This window comes from Hyla sarda, chromosome 3 (genome assembly GCF_029499605.1).
Source record: "Hyla sarda isolate aHylSar1 chromosome 3, aHylSar1.hap1, whole genome shotgun sequence".
Classification (NCBI taxonomy): domain Eukaryota; kingdom Metazoa; phylum Chordata; class Amphibia; order Anura; family Hylidae; genus Hyla; species Hyla sarda.
Window position 1 is genome coordinate 299241098 of NC_079191.1, and position 21203 is coordinate 299262300.

Below are 21203 nucleotides of genomic sequence, written 5' to 3' on the forward strand. Positions count from 1 at the left end.
CAGTGCACAACATTATCAAGAAGTTTGCAACCCATGGCACTGTAGCTAATCTCCCTGGGCATGGTTGGAAGAGAAAAATTGAAAAAAGGTGTCAACGCAGGATAGTTCGGATGGTGAATAAGCAGCCCCAAACAAGTTCCAAAGATATTCAAGCTGTCTTGCAGGCTCAGGGAGCATCAATGTCAGTGCGAACTATCCGTCGACATTTAAATGAAATGAAACGCTATGGCAGGAGACCCAGGAGGACCCCACTGCTGACACAGAGACATAAAAAGCTAGACTACATTTTGCCAAAATGAATTTGAGTAACCCAAAATCCTTCTGTGAAAATGGACAGATGAGACCAAGATAGAGCTTTTTGATAAAGCACATCATTCTACTGTTTACCAAAAATTAGCCCTAAAAACAAAAGAACACAGTACCTACAGTAAAATATGGTGGAGGTTTAATGATGTTTTGGGGTTGTTTTGCTGCTTCTGGCACTGGGTGCCTTGAATGTGTGCAAAGCATCATGAAATCTGAGGATTACCAACGGATTTTGGGTTGCACTGTACAGCCCAGTGTCAGAAAGCTGTGTTTGCGTCCGAGATCTTGGGTCTTCCATCAGGACAATGACCCCACAAACGTCAAAAATCACCCAGAAATGGATAGCAACAAAGCACTGAAGAGTTCTGAAGTGGCCAGCAATGAGTCCAGATCTAAGTTCCATTGAACACCTGTCTAGAGATCTTAAAATTCCTGTTGGGAAATGGCAGCTTTCCAATAAGAGAGATCTGAAGCAGTTTGTAAAGGCAGAGTGGCCCAACATTCCGGCTGAGAGGTGTAAGAAGATTGATGGTTATAGGAAGTGACTGATTTCAGTAATTTTTTCCAAAGGTTGTGCAACCAAATATTAAGTTAAGGGTGCCAGTAATTTTGTCCAGCCCATTTTTGGAGTTTGGTGTGACATTATGTCCAATTTGCTTCTTTTCCTTCATTTTTTGGTTTAGTTCCAAAACACAAAGGGAATAAACGTGTATAGCAAAACATGTTTTACTGCAATCCTTTTCTGCGAGAAATACTTCATTTTCTTGAAAAATTTCAGGAATGCCAACATTTACGACCATGACTGTAGTTGAGGTATACCTATGATGAAAATGACAGGCTTCTCATCTTTTAAAGTGGGAGAACCTGCACAATTGGTGGCTGACTAAATCCTTGTTTGCCCCACTGTATATGGGGCCATTTTCTTTTATACAGGAATGCATATAGCCTAAATTGATGCATATATTATGTCATGCAAATATACTGATTATTTGAACCTATATGTGGAACTGTTGGACAGTTGAATTCTTAGGTACTAGCCAGTGTTTTTATCAGAGTGCTGAAATACTATTTTGGGTTATGAGATCTATATCTATATACAAATCTGCTGTGGTGTTTTGAGCCAATGGTGGGACATGTCCATATATTTTTGTTAAATATTACATATATCTATATGTGTTTTTTACAAAAATAAATTTGCTTGCATCAGGATCCTCATAGAGTGTATGATCTTTGGATGTGGGGAAAAATTTATATTCTTCCAGTGGGCCCAAATGCCCTTGGATCCCTGGATTTCTGTGGTCACTGACAGTCGTTGGTTCAGGCACGGATCCGGCTCCCATCTGTGTCCCAGTGCTGGGACACAGTACAATTGTAGTTCGATAGTCACGTTGCACTCCAGACAGTGCGGGGCATGCGTAAGCCAGATACGTCAGTCCCGGGACATGTAATTTCTTACGTATCTACTACTTCTATTATGCTATTGGCACAGCACATTCACTGCGGAAGCACCAGTGCCAGGCATGATTTGGACATGCAGCTCCATGCTGCTTTGTTTACATGCACTGTTGGGTAAGTTCGGACTGCCATCGCCCCCATCCTCTATATAATTAGTCACATGCAATATCTGCAGCTGTGAGCCCTTATATGCCTGTATGATATTATATATGTTTTTAACCTTTTTTATACACCTTTTGCACTTAATGTCCGCACCTTGGGCACACATGTGGTGCCCCTTACTAGTAATTTACCTTCACGATTCTGTATTTTATACTTTGTTTATATCTAATAATTGTATGATGTATGCAAATAAAATAGTCACATAACTGTGTATATTTAACCCCTTAAGGACCCAGACAATTTTCAGTGTAGGACCTGGCCATTTTTTGCACATCTGACCACTGTCACTTTAAGCATTAATAACTCTGGGATGCTTTTACCTTTCATTCTGAGTCCAAGATTACCTTTCATTCTGATTCCAAGACTGTTTTTTCGTGACATATTCTACTTTATGTTAGTGGTAAATTTTTGTCGATACTTGCATCATTACTTGGTGAAAAATTCAAAAATTTCATGAAAAAATAAAAAATTTTGTGTTTTTTTAACTTTGAGGCTCTCTGCTTGTAAGGAAAATAGACATTCAAAATAAATTATATATTGATTCACATATACAATATGTCTACTTTATGTTGGCATCATAAAGTTGACATGTTTTTACTTTTGGAAGACATCAGAGGGCTTCAAAGTTCAGCAGCAATTTTCCAATTTTTCTCAAAATTTTCTAAATCAGAATTTTTCAGGGGCCAGTTCAGATTTGAAGTGGATTTGAAGGGCCTTCATATTAGAAATACCACACAAATGACCCCATTAAAGTATTCAAAATGACATGCAGTAAGGGTGTTAACCCTTTAGGTGTTTCACAGGAATAGCAGCAAAGTTAAGGTGAAAATTCAAAATCTTCATTTTTTACACTCGCATGTTCTTGTAGACCCAGTTTTAGAATTTTTGCAAGGGGTAATAGGAGAAAAAGTCCCCCAAAAGTTGTAACCCAATTTCTCTCAAGTAAGGAAATACCTCATATGTGTATGTCAAGTTTTCGGCGGGTTCAGTAGAGGGCTCAGAAGGGAAGGAGCAACAATAGAATTTTGGAGAGTGAATTTTGATTAAATGTTTTTTGGGGGGCATATCACATTTAGGAAGCCCCTACGGTGCCAGAACAGCAGACCCCCCCCCCCACATGGCATACCATTTTGGAAACTACACCCCTCAAGGCACGTAACAAGGGGTCCAATGAGCCTTAACACCCCACAGGTGTTTGATGACTTTTCGTTTAAGTCGGATGTGTAAATGAAAAAAAGTTAATTTTTTCACTAAAGTGCAGTTTTCCCAAATTAGCAATTTTTACAAAAGGTAATGGGAGAAAATGCCCCCCAATTTGTAACCCCATCTCTTCTCAGTATGGAAATACCCCATGTTAGGACGTAAAATGCTCTGCGGGCGAACTACAATGCTCAGAAGAGAAGGAGTCACATTTGGCTTGGAAAGCAAATTTAGCTGAAATGGTTTTTGGTGGGCATGTCGCATTTAGGAAGCCCTTATGGTGCCAGCACAGCAAAACACAACTCACATGGCATAATATTTTGTAAACTACACCCCTCAAGGAACGTAACAAGGGGTGCAGTGAGCCTTAACACCTCACAGTTGTTTTACGACTTTTTGTTAAATTTGGATGTGTAAAGGAAAAAAAAAAAATTTCACTAAAATGCTGGTTTTTCCAGGGGTAATAGAAGAAATTGAGTTACAAATTTTGGGGGTCTTTTTCTCCTGAGTATGGAAATACCCCATGTGTGGACGTCAGGTGCTCTGCTGGCGCCCCTACAATGCTCAGAAGAGAAGGAGCGCCATTGAGCTTTTGGAGAGTGAATTTGTTTGGAATGGAAGTCAGGGGCAATGTGCATTTACAAAGCCCCCCATGGTGCCAGAACAGTTGACCCCCCACATGTGACCCAATTTTGGAAACTTCACCCCTCACAGGATTTAATACGGGGTGCAGTGAGTATTTACACCCCACTGGCGTTTGACAGATCTTTGGAACAGGGGGCTGTGCAAATAAAAAATAAAATTTTTCATTTTCATGGACCACTGTACCAAAAATCTTTCAGACACCTATGGGGTGTAAATGCTCACTGTACCGCTTATTACATTACGTGAAGGCTGTAGTTTTCAAAATGGGGTCACATGTGAGGGGGGGTCCATTGTTCTGGCACTATGGGGGCTTTGTAAACACACGTGGCCTTCAATTCCGGACAAATTTTCTCTTCAAAAGCCCAATGTCGCTCCTTCTCTTCTGAGCATTGTAGTGCACCCGCAGAGCACTTACCGCTTGTGAAAATAAAAAGTATGGGGCAACACTAGCATATTAGTGCAAAATTTTTTTTTTTTTTTTTTTACACATTAACAGGCTGGTGTAGCCCCCAACTTTTCCTTCACATAAGGGGTAAAAGGAGAAAACACCCCTCAAAATTTGTAGTGCAATTTCGCCCCGAGTACGGAAATACCCCATGTGTGTCCCTAAACTGTTTCCTTGAAATACGACAGGGCTCCGAAGTGAGAGAGCGCCATGTGCATTTGAGGACCAAATTAGGGATTGCATAGGGGTGGACATAGGGGTATTCTACGCCAGTGATTCCCAAACAGGGTGTCTCCAGCTGTTGCTAAACTCCACCATGCCTGGACAGTCAGTGGCTGTCCGGAAATGCTGGGAGTTGTTATTTTGCAACAGCTGGAGGCTCCGTTTTGGAAACACTACCGTACAATACATTTTTCATTTTTATCGGGGGGACAGTGTAAGGGGGTGTATATCTAGTGTTTTACCCTTTATTATGTGTTAGTGTAGTGTAGTGTTTTTTGGGGAACGTTCGCACTGGCAGGGGTTTACGGTGAGTTTCCTGCTAGGAGTTTGCGCTGCGGCAAAAAATTTCAAGCAGGAAACTTACTGTAAACTCGCCCGTGTGAATGTACCCTGTACAAATCTCCAGCTGTTTCAAAGCTACAACTCCCAGCATGCACTGACAGACCGTGCATGCTGGGAGTTGTAGTTTTGCAACAGCTGGAGTCACACTGGTTGGAAAACCTTCAGTTAGGTTCTGTATACCTAACTCAGTATTTTCCAACCAGTGTACCTCCAGCTGTTGCAAAACTACAACTCCCAGCATGTACTGATCGCCGAAGGGCAAGCTGGGAGATGTAGTTATGCAACAGCTGGAGGTACGCAACTACAACTCCCAGCATGGTGAGACAGCTGTTTGCTGTTTGGGCATGCTGGGATTTGCAGTTTTGCAACTTATGGAGGGCTACAGTTTAGAGACCACTGCACAGTGAACTCCAAACTGTAGCCCTCCAGCTGTTGCAAAACTACTAATCTCAGCATGCCCCAGGTGGGGTAGAACGGGGAAACTGAGGAGGACCGGCGGCGAAGTCCACTTACCCATACGGTGACAGCAGAGGCGACGATCGATGGTGGAGATCGGCTGGCGGCGATGACGTGCGGCTGCCTCCCAGGATCCTACGGAAGCCGGTGAGTTTCCTAGCAACATCTGGAGGGCTACAGTTTGAGACCACTGAATTCCCCATGACATACCGCTACGTCATGGGTCCTTAAGACCCAGGGTGTCGTTACTTTGGCTTGAAAATGGTGGTGTGAGACCACAGAAATGTTGTACCTGTATTTATGGAATAAAGCTACCTCTTTGCTTTGAATACACCGGTGTGCTGCAGTCGCCTTCCTTGTATGTGTCTGTGTGTATATATATATATATATATATATATATAATATTTGATATCACCTTTTATCTTACGTTTTATTGTGTTGTTCGCACGGCAGCCGTAAGGGCCCTGTGGTTGGTCTTGATAGCATTTTATCTAGTCATAAAAAAAATAATATTTTGTACCATTTTAGTGAAATTAGGGCAAGTCACTATTATCTATTTCTCAATATTTCCTGGGAGCTACTTAGAGGACCACACACTCTTGTTTTTGGGAATTTGTCAAAAACTGTGCAGATGAAAGGTTGTCTAGTTGCCCATGGCAACCAGTTAGATTGCTACTTTTCATTTTTAAAAGGTCTCTGCAAAAAGAAAGAAGTAATCTGATTGGTTGCTATGGGCAACTAGGCAACTTTCTGTCAGCACAGGTTTTGATAAATCTCCCCTCTAGCTCCTAACATTAGGTAAATTGGATGGGGGCCCTAACTGTTCTACAGATTCGGACGAGGTGGGAAGAATGAATGGGTTAAAAAGGCATACCATTACATTTGATGTCCCGACATAAAAGCAGGAACCCTGTCTATCCCTGTCATCTGTATGTACACAGTACTCTCTACCTGATCCACACACAAAGTTTGAAGGGAATGGCTAGTTACATCACATTTCTCTCTCATGGTCTGAGAGATGCCAGAGCAGTATTTGCTACAGTTGCCTCCAAAAAAATGAACTGTATACCTCACAAGACAGTGCAGATGTAAATTATGGGTAGGACAGGGCTATCACGCTGACCATCTTAGGGGGGGACTAGCATGTTGATCAGTCATTTGAATGTCACAAAATGGAAAATATTTTTGCCTGATGACTAGATTTCCCAACATTTTGTGCATAAATGCTGTAGTATATGTCCTTCCGCTCTAATGTGGGATGGTCTTGCAATATGTTTTCCAATTTATGAGGCAAGCTATTAATGCCCCCCTTCTGCTTCTGGTTGATTTTAACAATGCTGTTACAGCAATGTCCTTGACCAGAGGCCAAGAAAGCTGGCACTCATTCCCTCTGGGAAAGTTACTGGTGAGGTAGACCTGTTAGACTTATAAAAGCTCTGTAACCCATGTAGCAAACAATACTCATGTTTTTTCAGCTACAATCAGCTGTTAGTAATGAGTGTTCCGCTAGTTAACATTAGCATAAATGTTATATGCCATGAAAAATGTAAGAGACTTTAAGAGGCCCAAGGATTTGGAGATTTATCCCATATGAAACACCGCGAAATAACAAAAAAAAATTAATTTAAGAGTGGTAGAGTTCACCTTATAAAGAATAAAAGAATTAAAAAATAAGAATAAAAAATAATTTTTTACCTGATGCAACTTAGAACACTGAATGAAATTTACAGGGGGCTCACTCTGTTTGCTTTTCAGTCGCAGAATATTATCAGGATACCCCCAACTTAGTATTGCAGACCATTGAATATCAGTGCTGTGCATACTTCGAACACCTAAAAAACAAAAACATTTATACTCTGTCATGCTTAGTCATATAAGGGAAAGTAATATAAAGCATGATTATTCTCTTTAGAAAGGAAAAAAAAGTGATTTGTATTCATTAAACTGGCTGGCTTAACTGGCAAGTCCTGTCCAAGCGCTCATATCAGAAGCAGAAAGAGGAGAGAAGATCGGGGGGAATAGACAGATTTGAACAGGAGCTTAGGAGGACCAAGGCTAAGTAAGTATGCCTTTCTTCAACCCCTCGGCCCGAGCAGAATATTATTTATTAAAAAAGAAGAGTACCCCTTCACACATAACACCTTATTAGTAAATCACCAGAGGGAGTGCCCTCCTGCAACATTACGCTTCTTTATAATTTAGCAAAATCAGCCACATAAAAAAAAGATATGCGTCTGATTGTGCTTGTGCATGAAGTAGTGTTGACAACTTTGTGGAGCAGTGGTCAACAAGCCCCCTTTAAGAATCTATGCTATGAAAGAGCCGTTCATGTATCACAACAGAGACATGGATTGTAAATCAACTCACCTATGTTTCAGGTTAGCAGTGTCTGGAGGTTGTATCCAGGAGAGCAGGGAAGACAGAGAGCGGGTAATATCCCGGGAATACATTAGACTAAAGAGCAAGGTGTGCCTCCAGCTCCTCCAAGGATTCCAATAGGTTAAAACATCAATTTTAATTATAGCATGATAAAAAACTTGTGGATACCACAGAAAACAAAGTTAAAAAAATGGTGTGAAATGCCGACACATTTCCAGCTGGCTACAGCTCTTAGTCATGGCAAATAATTATTAGCATAGGGCCCAATTTATACCCACAGTTCAGCATGGCATGATCACCAGTAGTGAGACCCAGAAAGGATGCAATGATGACACTCTCCAGCGTCAGAGCGCACTACACCACGCCACAAAACCTGATCCGGACCAGATGGAGAGTAATTGCTAACATTGCAATTATGCCAGCGCTACAAATCCTGGTCCGAACTAGATGGAGAGTAACCACTAATGCACCCTATCACATGACCAATGAATGGATAAACAAGATAAATACATGGAGGTTCCAAATATGGTATCCTACAAAGCTGCATTGCTGCATAGCCTGCTGCTGCAACAGCAAATGTATAAAGATGAACTGGGTAGACTTATATGTATATAGAAAATACCAATACATTCAGTTGGAATAGCAGAGGAAAAACCACAAGAACCACAAAAAAAAAAAAGATATTATCATCGTTTGCCCCATAGTAGATAACTTGGTTGTAACATATACAGTGATTCCTCAACATATGACGGTAATTCGTTCCAAATGAATCATCGTTACTTGAATCCATCATATGTTGAGGAATCCGTGCAATAATAATATAGAAAGTTATACTCACGTGTCAACGCTGCCCTGGATCGTTGCTCTCCATCGCCGTCATCAAGTCGCTGTGCATGCCGCTCCTATTGGATGACGCGATGACGACGAAGTAGAGCGACTGCCATGCAGCGAAGCCTGAAGAGACGGTTCGGAACCTCGGGGACAGGTGAGTGACACTCACCGGAGCACACGGGGCACATTAAATGGCTATCCGGCAGCAACTGAAGCAGTCTGCACTGTCAGATATCCATTTATGCGATGGCCCTGACATACAAAAGCATCACATATTGATGCTGCCTTCAACATGCGACGGCCTCTGAGGGGCCATCGTGTGTTGAAATTATCGTATGTCGGGGCCATCATAGGTTAGGGGATTACTGTATAGTATTGTGCATGCATTGCTTGCAAAAAATTTTTTTTTAAAACAGCAGACGGGGAATGCACAAAGCACACAATGATAAATTATATTGGCATAAATAACAATATAAATATAAGTACCATAGAAGATGCCCCACTATCTACCATAGCCTACATAAAATAATGTTAAAGGATAATACATTTAGGTACCCCAAGTAAATAATCCCACATGTAACATTAGGCCACATAATGTAGGACATAAAATATCAATCTTCGTTATCAAAAAAATTTAACAATATCTAAGTTATTGCGAATATAAGGGTAACTACCCAAAGAAAACCAAAGTCTACGGCGTCTGGTAGAATACATCATACTGTAGCACATGTGCAAACTATACAGCAGCTGGTAAAATACATCATAGCCTTGCGCATGTATAAACCATAATGGCAGCAGTACAACATTGATACAATACAGAAATCCTCTAATGAGGACACGGTCTGCTCTGACTCAGATTTGTCTATATATGAGGATATACAGGAAGGAAATGATGATTTTCTGACTTCAGATAAATCTACCCCCCGTTATTCTAGATTCAAATATTGATTTAAAAAAAGAAACCTACCTCACGGTGCCTATGCACCAATTATCTCAACCTTACCTCCAGTTCATCTGGAAGGATCAAAAATGGCAATTAACAAGCTTGCCATTCAGCCTATCTTCAGCCCCATGGTGTTTTACAAAACTGCTCAAACCAGTAGTGGCTGCGTTAGATCTCGGGGTGTCCGACTGATAATTTATTTGGACAATATCCTTATAATGGCTTAATAAATGCATCTCATTCTTACACATATTCACTGGACCCTAACTTTACTGTTGAATCTAGGCTTTCTGATCAATCTAGAGAAATCTGTATTAATTCCTTCCAAAGAATTAGAATTTCCTAGGTTTTCTAATCAATACACAGAATGCTCTTTTATCTCTCACTTCAAGAAAACTAAAAACAATTTGGAAAGAAATCCGATCGGTATTAAACAAATAAAACTGATATATCTTCGTACTATTGCTCGTATAGTAGGCCTTCTATCAGATTCCATCCAAGCCCCTCTACAATAAAGAGCTTTTCAAAGATTAAAAGCCCAAAAGACAAAATAACCCTTAGGCTAAGTTTCCTCTTGTTTTTTTTTCTGGCAGTTTTTGGAAAACTGTCACTGCAGTTTTTGAGCCAAAGCCACACGTGTATTCAAAAGGAATAGGATATATCAAGGAAGGACTTATACTTCTCCTCCCTTATGGATCCACTTCTGACTTTGGCTCAAAAACTGCAGTGGCAGTTTTCCAAAACCTGCCAGAAAAAAACCCAAGTAGAAAGTTAGCCTTACCCCAGAGACCAAGGAAGAGCTGTTATGGTGGTTACAACATATTCAAGAATGGAATGGGAAAGCCATTTTCAATCCAATTCCAGATTTAACCCCTTCACGACGAGCGACGTACATGTACGGCTCCGCGAAGTGTCACTTGGCGCGCGGCGACGTATATGTACGTTGCGGGGTTCCGGGAGCGCCGCGTCACCGGTAGCGGTGATCGGGCCGGGATGACTGCTGTTCTCTAACAGCAGGCATCCCGGCACATCGCCGAGGGGGGTCCTGAGACCCCCCCATGACCGCGATGCGTGCAAATCGCAGGTCAATTCAGACCTGCGATCTGCGCGATTCCGGGTCATACGGGTCACTGGTGACCCGGTGACCCAAAAAATCTGAGGGATCGGGGGTGACCCCTAAAGGGATAGGAATTTGGTGGCAGGGGTGCCACCCCTCCTATCCCTGCTATTGGTCGGCCGAGCGGGGGGTTAAAGTTCGGTTCCCCCGCTTTGCCCACCTATCGGTGTCAGGGCAAAACGGGGGAACCGTCCAGGGAAGGTCGGTGCCGAAGGTCCCTACCTGGATCCCGGATCCCCGTTCGCGATCCTCCCCCACGTGCGGCGGCGGCAGCAGCAATACTTCCCGATCCTGCTAATTGAGTTGTTGCCTAGCAACATCCGGAGGGCCACAGTTTACAGTGGTCTCTAAACCGTGGCCCTCCAGATGTTGCAAAACTACAACTCCCAGCATGCCCAGACAGCTGTTTGCTGTGTGGGCATGCTGGGACTTGTAGTTTTGCTATATTTAGAGGGGTTCAGGTTGTAGATCACTAAGTGGTCTCAAACTGTAGCCCTCCAGATGTTGCAAAACTACAACTCTCAGCATGCCCAGACAGCAGTTTGCTGTCTGGGCATGCTGCACGTTGTAGTTTTGCAACATCTGGAGGGCCACAGGTTTGAGACCACTGGACATTGATTTACAACCTGAACCCCTCTAAATCTTGCAAAACTACAACTCCCAGCATTCAGGAACAGCATAAGGCTGTCTTGGCATGCTGGGAGTTGTACTTGCGTGCCTCCAGCCATTGCATAACTACATCTCCCAGCATGCCCTTCTGCAATCAGTACATGCTGGGAGTTGTAGTTTTGCAACAGCTGGAGGAACACTGGTTGGAAAATACTGAGTTAGGTCATAGAACCTAACTCAAGGTTTTCCAGCCAGTGTGCCTCCAGCTGTTGCAAAACTACAACTCCCGGCATGCATGGTCTGTCAGTGCATGCTGGGAGTTGTAGTTTTGACCCCCCTCCCGTGTGAATGTACAGGCTACATTCACACTGGCGGCAGATTACAGTGAGTTGCCTGCTACAAATTTGAGCTGCGGGAAATTTTTCGCCGCAGCTCAAACTCCTAGCGGGAGACTCAGTGTAATCTGCCTCCAGTGTGAATGTAACCTAAAAACACTACACTACACTAACATAAAATAAAGAGTAAAACACTACATATACACACGTACACTGCCCCCCCCCACCCCCCCATCCCCCAATAAAAATGAAAAACGTATTGTACGGCAGTGTTTCTAAGATGGAGCCTCCAGCTGTTGCAAAACAAAAACTCCCAGCATTTCTGGACAGCAATTGACTGTCCAAGCATGCTGGGAGTTTAGCAACAGCTGGAGGCACCCTGTTTGGGAATCACTGGCATAGAATACCTATATGTCCACCCCTATGCAAGTCCCTAATTCAGGCCTCAAATGCGAATGGCGCTCTCACTTTGGAGCCCTGTCGTACTTCAAGGCAACAGAATAGGGTCACATATGGGGTATCGCCGTACTCGGGAGAAATTGTCTAACAAATTTTGGGGGGCTTTTTCTCCTTTTACCCCTTATGGAAAGGAACAGTTTTGGTCTACACCAGCATGTTAGTGTAAAAAAATAATTTTTACACTAACATGCTGGTGTTGCCCTATACTTTTCATTTTCACAAGAGGTAAAAGGGAAAAACACCCCCCAAAATTTGTAACGCAATTTCTCCCGAGTACGGAGATACCCCATTTGTGGGCGCAAAGTGCTCTGGGGGCGCACAACAAGGCCCAGAAGGGAGAGTGCGCCATGTACATTTGAGGTGATTTGCACAGGGGTGGCTGATTGTTACAGCGGTTCTGACAAACGCAAAAAAAAAAAAAAAACACCCACATGTGACCCCATTTTGGAAACTACACCCCTCACGGAATGTAATACGGGGTGCAGTGAGAATTTACACCCCACAGGTGTCTGACGGATCTTTGGAACAGTGGTCCGTGAAAATGAAAAATTTTGCACAGCCCACTGTTCCAAAGATCTGTCAGACACCAGTGGGGGGTAAATGCTCACTGTACCCCTTGTTACGTTCCTCAAGGGGTCTAGTTTCCAAAATGGTATGCCATGTGGGGGTTATTTTGCTGTCCTGGCACCATAGGGGCTTCCTAAATGCGACATGCCCCCCGAGCAAAATTTGCTCTCAAAAAGCCAAATATGACTCCTCCTCTTCTGAGCATTGTAGTTCGTCCGCAGTGCACTTCAGGTCCACTTATGGGGTACCTCCATACTCAGAAGAGATGGGGTTACAAATTTTGTGGGGTCTTTTCTGCTATTAACCCTTTAAAAAATTTGAAATTTGGGGGAAAACTAACATTTTTGTGAAAAAAAAAAATTTTTTTTTACATATGCAAAAGTCGTGAAACACCTGTGGGGTATTAAGGCTCACTTTATTCCTTGTTATGTTCCTCAAGGGGTCTAGTTTCCAAAATGGTATGCCATGTGTTTTTTTTTGCTGTTCTGGCACCATAGGGGCTTCCTAAATGCGACATGCCCCCCAAAAACCATTTCAGAAAAACGTACTCTCTAAAATCCCCTTGTCGCTCCTTCGCTTCTGAGCCCTCTACTGCGCCCGCCGAACACTTTACATAGACATATGAGGTGTGTGCTTAATCGAGAGAAATTGGGCTACAAATATAAGTATAAATTTTCTCCTTTTACCCCTTGTAAGAATTCAAAAATTGGGTCTACAAGAACATGCGAGTGTAAAAAATGAAGATTTTGAATTTTCTCCTTCACTTTGCTGCTTTTCCTGTGAAACACCTAAAGGGTTAAAACATTTACTGAATGTCATTTTGAATACTTTGGGGGGTGCAGTTTTTACAATGGGGTCATTTATGGGGTATTTCTAATATGAAGACCCTTCAAATCCACTTCAAACCTGAACTGGTCCCTGAAAAATTGCGAGTTTGAAAATTTTGCGAAAAATTGGAAAATTGCTGCTGAACTTTGAAGCCCTCTGCTGTCTTCCAAAAGAAAAAACTCGTCAATTTTATGATGCAAACATAAAGTAGACATATTGTATATGTGAATCCCCAAAAAAAATTATTTGGAATATCCATTTTCCTTACAAGCAGAGAGCTTCAAAGTTAGAAAAATGCAAAATTTTTTCATCAAATTTTGGGATTTTTCACCAAGAGAGGATGCAATTTACCATAAAATTTTACCACTATGTTAAAGTAGAATATGTCACGAAAAAACAAACTCAGAATCAGAATGATAACTAAAAGCATTCCAGAGTTATTAATGTTTAAAGTGACAGTGGTCAGATTTGCAAAAAAGGGCTTCGTCCTAGAGGTGAAAATGGGCTCCGTCCTTAAGGGGTTAAAGGGTATGCCAGGATTTTTTTTTATTTCACTATGCAATGGGGCTGTAAAGTTAGTGTAGTTCATAATATAGTGTCTGTACCTGTGTGTGATGGTTTTCTCACAATTCTTATGTGATTTTCCACCCAATATTTTTAACAGCATACAAAATGACTGTTGTCTCAGAATTTTTATCCAGGTTGCAATGTGGCCGAGACCTCACCTTACTAGTCAGCTGATGACAGGGAGCCTGTCTGCTTCAATGGGTGGAGGGAGATCAATCTGCAACTAATCCAACAGCTGTAGGCACCCTGATTGAAAACCACAGGTCTTTTGAATGGATGCAGCTCATTTATGTTTCAATGGGTGGGGTGGCTGACATGTGGGAGGGAGGAAAATTGAATTATGGGATTTTAAGGCAAAAAAGAAAACTCAAACAGGAAATACCAGTTTACAAAAAGCTAGCCACAACGTTATGGTAATCTCACAACACAGCCATTTAGCCCCAAGACAAGTGCAGATCCTTCCTAAGCATGTCCATCACTGTCTGGCAGGTACGTACTAAAATCACCTTATGGTGGATAACCCCTTTAATTATGGAGTCAGATGCCAGTCGTCTGGGTTGGGGAGCTCGATGCAACTCCCTTTCCACAGGTGGGAAAGGGTCCACAAAAGAGACAACCCTTCATATCAATTGTCTAGAATTATTAGAAGGGTCCTTTGCTTTGAAAAGCTTTGCCAATGCCAGATTGAATTGCTTTTTTCTATTGCGAATGGACAATATTTCTGCAGTGCAATAGGTCAGTTGCTTGGGAGGTTCCAAATCGCAACTTCTTGCCAATATTGCAAAAGACTTCTGGCATTTTTGTCTGGACAGACAAATTGCACTCAAAGCTAAATATATTCTGGGTCTATCCAATTCCATAGAGGATTGGAATTCCTGATATCTTCTCAACTTCAGTGATTGGAGACTGAACCGTTGAACCACCAGGTCCCACAATTTTTCAGCTGGCGTCCGGATCCAGAAGCTTTGGGGACTGACGCCCTATTACAGACTTGGCCCTCAATCGGTCAATACATGCTTTCCCTTCATTTACACTAATTCCGAGAGTCCTACACCATGCCAAAATGCAAAAATCAACTTTAGTCCTGATAACTCCCTGGTGGCCGACTCAATCGTGGTTTCCACAAATTTTGGAAATGACGATAGATTATCCACGGGTAATTCCAATTTCTCAAACCATTCTGACTGACTCTCGGGGCAATCCTTATCCCTTAATTTTGTCAGGGAATCTATGGCTAGGTTCACACTACGGAATCTCCGGGCAGAAAATTTCTGCCTGGAAATTCCGAGTGCGGACAGCACCGACTGAAATCAGTCGGCGCTAGGACCACGAGGACACTGCAGTCTCCAAAAGACTGCAATGTGTTCCGCGAGTTTTTCCGGCTGAGGAATGAGCAACGCCATTCTTCAGGCGGGAATTTCCAATTCACAAATTCCACTTCACAAATTCCAAAGTGTGAATTTGTGAACGGAAACCCATTCACTACACTATACATTTTAGAAAGCGGAATTTCTGCCTGCAATTTCAAAACTGAATTGTAGGCGGAAATTCCGTAGTGTGAACCTAGCCTCTCTCTAGTAGCCAGGTCTGGCAAACAATGCCTGAATCAGACATTTTTCAGTCAGCTAGAGAATTACTTCCAGACACATGAGCTCCAGGCACCAAAACAGCTTCTGGATCAGCCTGGAAAATTTGGTGTCTTTGGGGACCTCAACAGAATTTGGATTCATACATGCACGCCTCATACGATTCAGGCAAAGCATACCGAACCATCAATGTATACAGATCAGCAATATCTTTCTACCATGCTCTCATTCAAGCTATATCGTTTGGCAAACACCCTTTAATTTGAAAAATTATGAAAAGTTAACAAATTTGGGAGACCTAAATATAGTCTTAAGGTAGATTGAATCTTGGGGTGATAATACGTTTATTATCTTTTAAACTAACAATTTTATTATGTCTAATTTCTTTTAAAAGAGTCTCCGAAGTTAAAGCCATAGACATATCCCAAAGACAATTTTCTCCTAAAGGTGTAATTTAGGTGTAACCAAAACAGAGCTTCAAAAAATATTTTATCCAGCTTTTCCCCCCATCAGGAAGATCTCTGTGAAGTCAGATGCTTAAAGGAGATATCCAATAGTGAAAAATCTGAAAATAAGTACCTGCCACAGGTTAGACCTTGACTCCATGATGCCACCCCACTTTTCATTATATGTCTGCCCCATCCTGTTTGTATGTTATGCCACTGTGAAAATAGCAGCACTTCCTGGTTATGGAGAATTCCCATCATCCTCTTAACTCTGAAAAAAATTACTTCCTCTCAAGTCTGTAACATAATGTACACCCCCAAAGCCTGTCCATATCACACCCTACTGTGCTAAATCTCTGACCTTCTTATTGCTTACAGCTCCTCCCCCCCCCCCTGCTCTGTTTACACAGGAACTTACTTATCATGGGGAGGTTTCAAGTTTGCACAGGGAAAGCACTGAGCAGGAGATGTGTGAGGAGACATACTGCACTGCACGGGCTGGGGATGATTTCTATATGTGAGGAGACATATTAGACTGCATGGGCTGGGGATGATTTCTATATGTGAGGAGACATACTGCACTGCACGGGCTGGGGATGATTTCTATATGTGAGGAGACATACTGCACTGCACGGGCTGGTGGTGTATAGACTACAGGAAATAAATATCATACTGGGATGATTTCTATGTGTGGGGGGGGGGGGGTGACTCCTGAATGACACATGCTGGGAGTTGTAGTCCCTGTTATGTGTGTGTATGCTAGTGTTTTTCCAACCAGGGAATGCTGGTAGTAGTAGTTTTGCAACATCTGGAGGCACCCTGGTTGGGAAACACTGGTGTAACATGATGTGTATGCTGAATAGGCTAGAACAGTGTTTCCCAACCAGTGTGCCTCCAGCTGTTGCAAATCTACAACTCCCAGCATGCCCAAAGTCTGTCAGGGCATGCTGGGAGTTGTAGTTTTGCAACAGCTGGAGGCACACTGGTTTGGAAACACTAGCATACACACACATAACAGGGACTACAACTGCCAGCATGTCATTCAGGAGTCCCCCCCCCTCACACATATTAATCATCCCCAGTATGATATTTATTCCCCTGCAGTCTATACATCCCCAGCCTGTGTAATATGTCTCCTCACACAAGTCCTCCCTCTCCCCCTGACCCCCCCCCCCCATGCACACTTGAAACCTCCCCATGATAAGTTAGGTCCTGTGTAAACAGAGCTGGGAGGGGAGGGGCTGTGTACGTCCTCATTCTCCCCCTCACACTTCTCCTGGCTTACAGCAGGGCACCCACGTGACCAGGCTCAAGCAGGAGTGCTGTGATTGGTTCAATGTGTGAGTGCTGTGATTGGTGAGCACTCACATATTGAGAACTATGAGGAAAGGAATGACTAGCTGACCACAGGCTGTAGAAGAAGTGTAGGTCGAGATTCTGGATTATGCAGCGCTTCCCGTCTAGAGAAAAATCACTGAAAAAGGTACTTTCCGTTCCAGATGGGTTATATGAGTATATTACAAAGTTATATAACTTTTTAAACTGTTGCTAACTGTATAGAATTTTTCACCATTAGACTACTTAACAAAACAGTCTTTAACTTAAAGAAGATATCCCATGCAGCAAAGAAAAAAAAAATACCTAGCCATTTCATAGTATATTCACCTACCACCTCTCTGACATGTTTGTGATTTTTTTTCCGGCCCCCATTCACCGGCTATTCAGCTCATAAATTCCAGTTACTTCCTGGTTATGGTGGCTATGCCTGTGATCTCAAAGACTACATTTCCCTGCATGCACTGCTCACATTTCCTGCTCTCAGCTGCCTGAGCAGAGAGCTTGTTACCACCCCTAACTTATGTTAGTCACTCCCACAGCTCTGCTAGCCACTCCCACATAACACTGAGCTCCAATCATAGCCCTATACAGCAGGGTGGCCACATAACACTGAGCTCCAATCATAGCCCTATACAGCAGGGTGGCCACGAGGAAACAAACTAATCCCAGTGCTCAGAGAGAGGGACCCTGGAGTTGAAGCTGCAGTTTTACACTGTAAAATCACTCCCTCCCCCTCCTCCTCTCAGTGAAACAGCTTTACAGTGGCACAATCACCTCCCCCCTTCTCTGCCCTGCACTCCTCTCTCCCCAGTGCTCAGTGTGACAGCTCTACACTGGCAGCTCCCTCCCCTCCCCCCTCTCCTCCGTTCTCAGTGTAAAAACATTAACAAGGAGAGGGGAGAGAATCAGCCTGTTTGCTGGGGCTGCTATGATCTGAATCAGCCGGCATATAGGCAGTGCTGCTCAGCCAATCACTGCAGAACAGAGGGAGGACAGTGTGAATATTCATCAGATGGGAGGGGCTAAGGCCGAGCACAGGGAGCTCTCTGCAGCACAGGGGTTTTCTGGGTAATTGTCACGTCACGGCCCCCGGGATGCTGTTGATAACAGCCTGAATAGGGGGTCGAAAGTCATGAAAACCTGGAACAGCTGAATTTCCTGTCAGACAGAAGAATGTAGAAAAAGCTTGTTTCTAAGCAGCATTGGTAATGGAAGTGATTTACATTCAACATTCAAGACTTTCTACTTTCACCCTGAGCCTCATGTTTCCATGGTTTTAATTATCATTCATACAGTTTATCATATTGCAACATTTGAACATGCATAATGTGAAGTCCCTGCTCTTGTAATAAAATTGGAGATTTTCCTAGTCAATGATGATAGAAAATATAGATTATCAATCTGAACCAAAAGCTTCTTCACGTTCAAGTTATCTTTTCCTGTTATTTCAGCATTAAAGAAAGAGGACTTTGTATACCTGTTCTCAACTTCTATGTACTGTGCTGAATACTGATTGGTTGTATTTGGACACTTCATTTAAAAATTCAACTTCTTTTTGTAACTGTTTCTTGTTTAACCCTTACTGCTATTTCAAGTAGTAAAGAAGCATAATGTTCGTCTACTGTCTTTAATCTATTAATGACCATGGACGTGTATACTCGTCCATGTGCTGTTAACGGGGTATGGTGCGGGCTCCCGACTCGAGCCTGCGTCATACTGGCTGACCCCCAGCTGATTCCTATAGCGGAGGCTATTAACCCTTTATAGGTCGCCACTGTCAAAGCTGACAGCGGCATGTAAAGGTGCCTTTATCCTGTCCCTGGTGGTCCAGTGGGCTGGACGGCCCCCCACAGCACGATCGTGCGGGGGTTGGGGGGGTGTTGGGTGGATTCACTGTTGAGGTAGCCTGAGGGCTTACCTCTCCTTCCATGCCGCCTCCTGCGCTGAGAATGATAAAGCCTGGCAGGACCGGTCTTTATCAATCGAGCACAGAGCACACAGATCAATGTGGTTATATGGAACCACATTGTTCTGTTAGGAGGAATCATTTGATTCCTTATAAAGTCCCCTAAGGGGACTAGAAGTGTAAAAAAAAATAAAACTTAACACCTTTCTTATCAAAAGTTTAAATCACCCCCCTTTTCCCAAATTCCATAGAAAAAATATATATAAACATGATAAAAATGAACATATGTGGTATCGTTGCATGTGTAAATGTCCGAACTCTAAAAATATACAATTAATTAAACCGCATGGTCAATAGCGTATGCGCAAAAAAATTCGAAAGTACAAAATAGCGTATTTTTGGTCACTTTTTATACCATAAAAAAATGTATAAAAAGCAATGAAAATTCAGATCAAAACAAATATGGTACTGATAACTTTAGATCACGGCGCCTCATACAGCCCCATAAGCGGAAAAATGTAACCGTTATAGGGGTCAGAAGAGGACAATTTAACTGTATAAATTTTCGTGCATGTAGTTATGATTTTTTCCAGAAGTACAACAAAATCAAACCTATATAAGTAGTATATTAATTTATTCGTATGGACCTATAGAATAAAGATAAAGTGTCATTTTTACCGAAAGATTTACTGCGCATTAACGGAAGACCCTAAAATTTACAAAATGGTGTTTTGTTTTTTTCAATTTTGTCGTACAATGATTTTTTTCTTGTTTCGCTGTAGATTTTTGGGTAAAATGACTGATGTCATTATAAAGTAGAATTGGTGGCGTAAAAAAACAAACCAAAGGCCCTCATATGGTTTTTTAGGTGCAAAATTTAAAGGGTTATGATTTTCAAAAGGTAAGGAGGAAAAAACTAAAGTGCAAAAACAGAAAAACGCTTGGTCCTTAAGGGGTTATTGAAATCTATATTTTCCGTCATCAATAACTAGGAAAATCTCCAATTTTACCAGCCACCGCATGGTTGGCACATGTGCGACAGTATGATGAATTCAACCAGCAGCCGTAAACTATGGTTCCCCTTATAGTCATAATAACGTACTATATTATGATATTTTTAGGTCCTGCATTATGTGATCTTATGTTACATGCAGGATTATTTATTTTAGGTACCTAAATGCATGTTCCTTTAGCATTATTTTGCGTAGGCTGTGGTAGATAGTGGGGCATGTTCTATGGTACTTTTATATTTATATTGTCATTTATGCCAGTATGATTTATCAGTTTAGTGGTTTGCTTTGTGCATTACACGGCTGCTGCGGTTTAATTTTTGCTAGCAATGCACGCACAATACTATATATGTTAAAACTGAGTTATCTTCTATGGGGCAAACTAGGATAACAACATTTTTGTTACTGTGGTTTCTCATGAGCCCTTACATGTTCATACTGCACATAAATTCACTTGCGGTTTTTCTCTGCTGCTCCAACTGAATGTATTGGTATTTTCTATATATAGATAAGTCTATCCAGTTCAGGCTAAGCAGTAATGCAGCATTTTAGGACACAATGTTTGGCACCTCCATGTATTTATCTTGTTTATCCATTCATTGGTCATGTGACAGGGTGCATTAGTGGTTACTCTCCATCTAGTTCGGATCAGGATTTGTAGCGCTGGCATAATTTTGATGTAAGTGATTACTCTCCATCTGGTCCGGATCAGGTTTTGTGGCCTGGTGTAGTGCGTTCTGACGCTGGAGAGCATCATCACAGCATCCTTTCCGGGTCTCACTACTGGTGATCATGCCATGCTGAACTGTGAGTATAAATTGGGCTCTATGCCTATAATAATTTGCCATGACAAAGAGCTGTGACGAGCTGGAAATGTGTCGGCATTTCACACCATTTTTTTTAACTTTGGTATCCACAGGTTTTTAATCATGTTATGATTAAAATAGATGTTTTAACCTATTGTAATCCTTGGAGGAGCTGGAGGCACACCTTGCTCTTTTGTCTTTTCATAGACATGCATGGAGAGAGAGGCGTGTCGACCACTCTTC

At 42.3% G+C, this 21203-nt stretch overlaps 1 protein-coding gene across 4 annotated transcripts in view; it reads right to left on the reverse strand.

Annotated features, from left to right (window-relative positions):
• LYST (lysosomal trafficking regulator) overlaps positions 1 to 21203 on the reverse strand; it is a 1083863-nt gene that overhangs the window by 124168 nt on the left and 938492 nt on the right. For all 4 annotated transcript variants that reach the window (XM_056566940.1, XM_056566939.1, XM_056566938.1 and 1 more), the window contains exon 46: positions 6929 to 7065. In XM_056566940.1, the coding sequence (XP_056422915.1) occupies positions 6929 to 7065 (137 nt within the window). The remainder of the gene's footprint in view (positions 1 to 6928; positions 7066 to 21203) is intronic.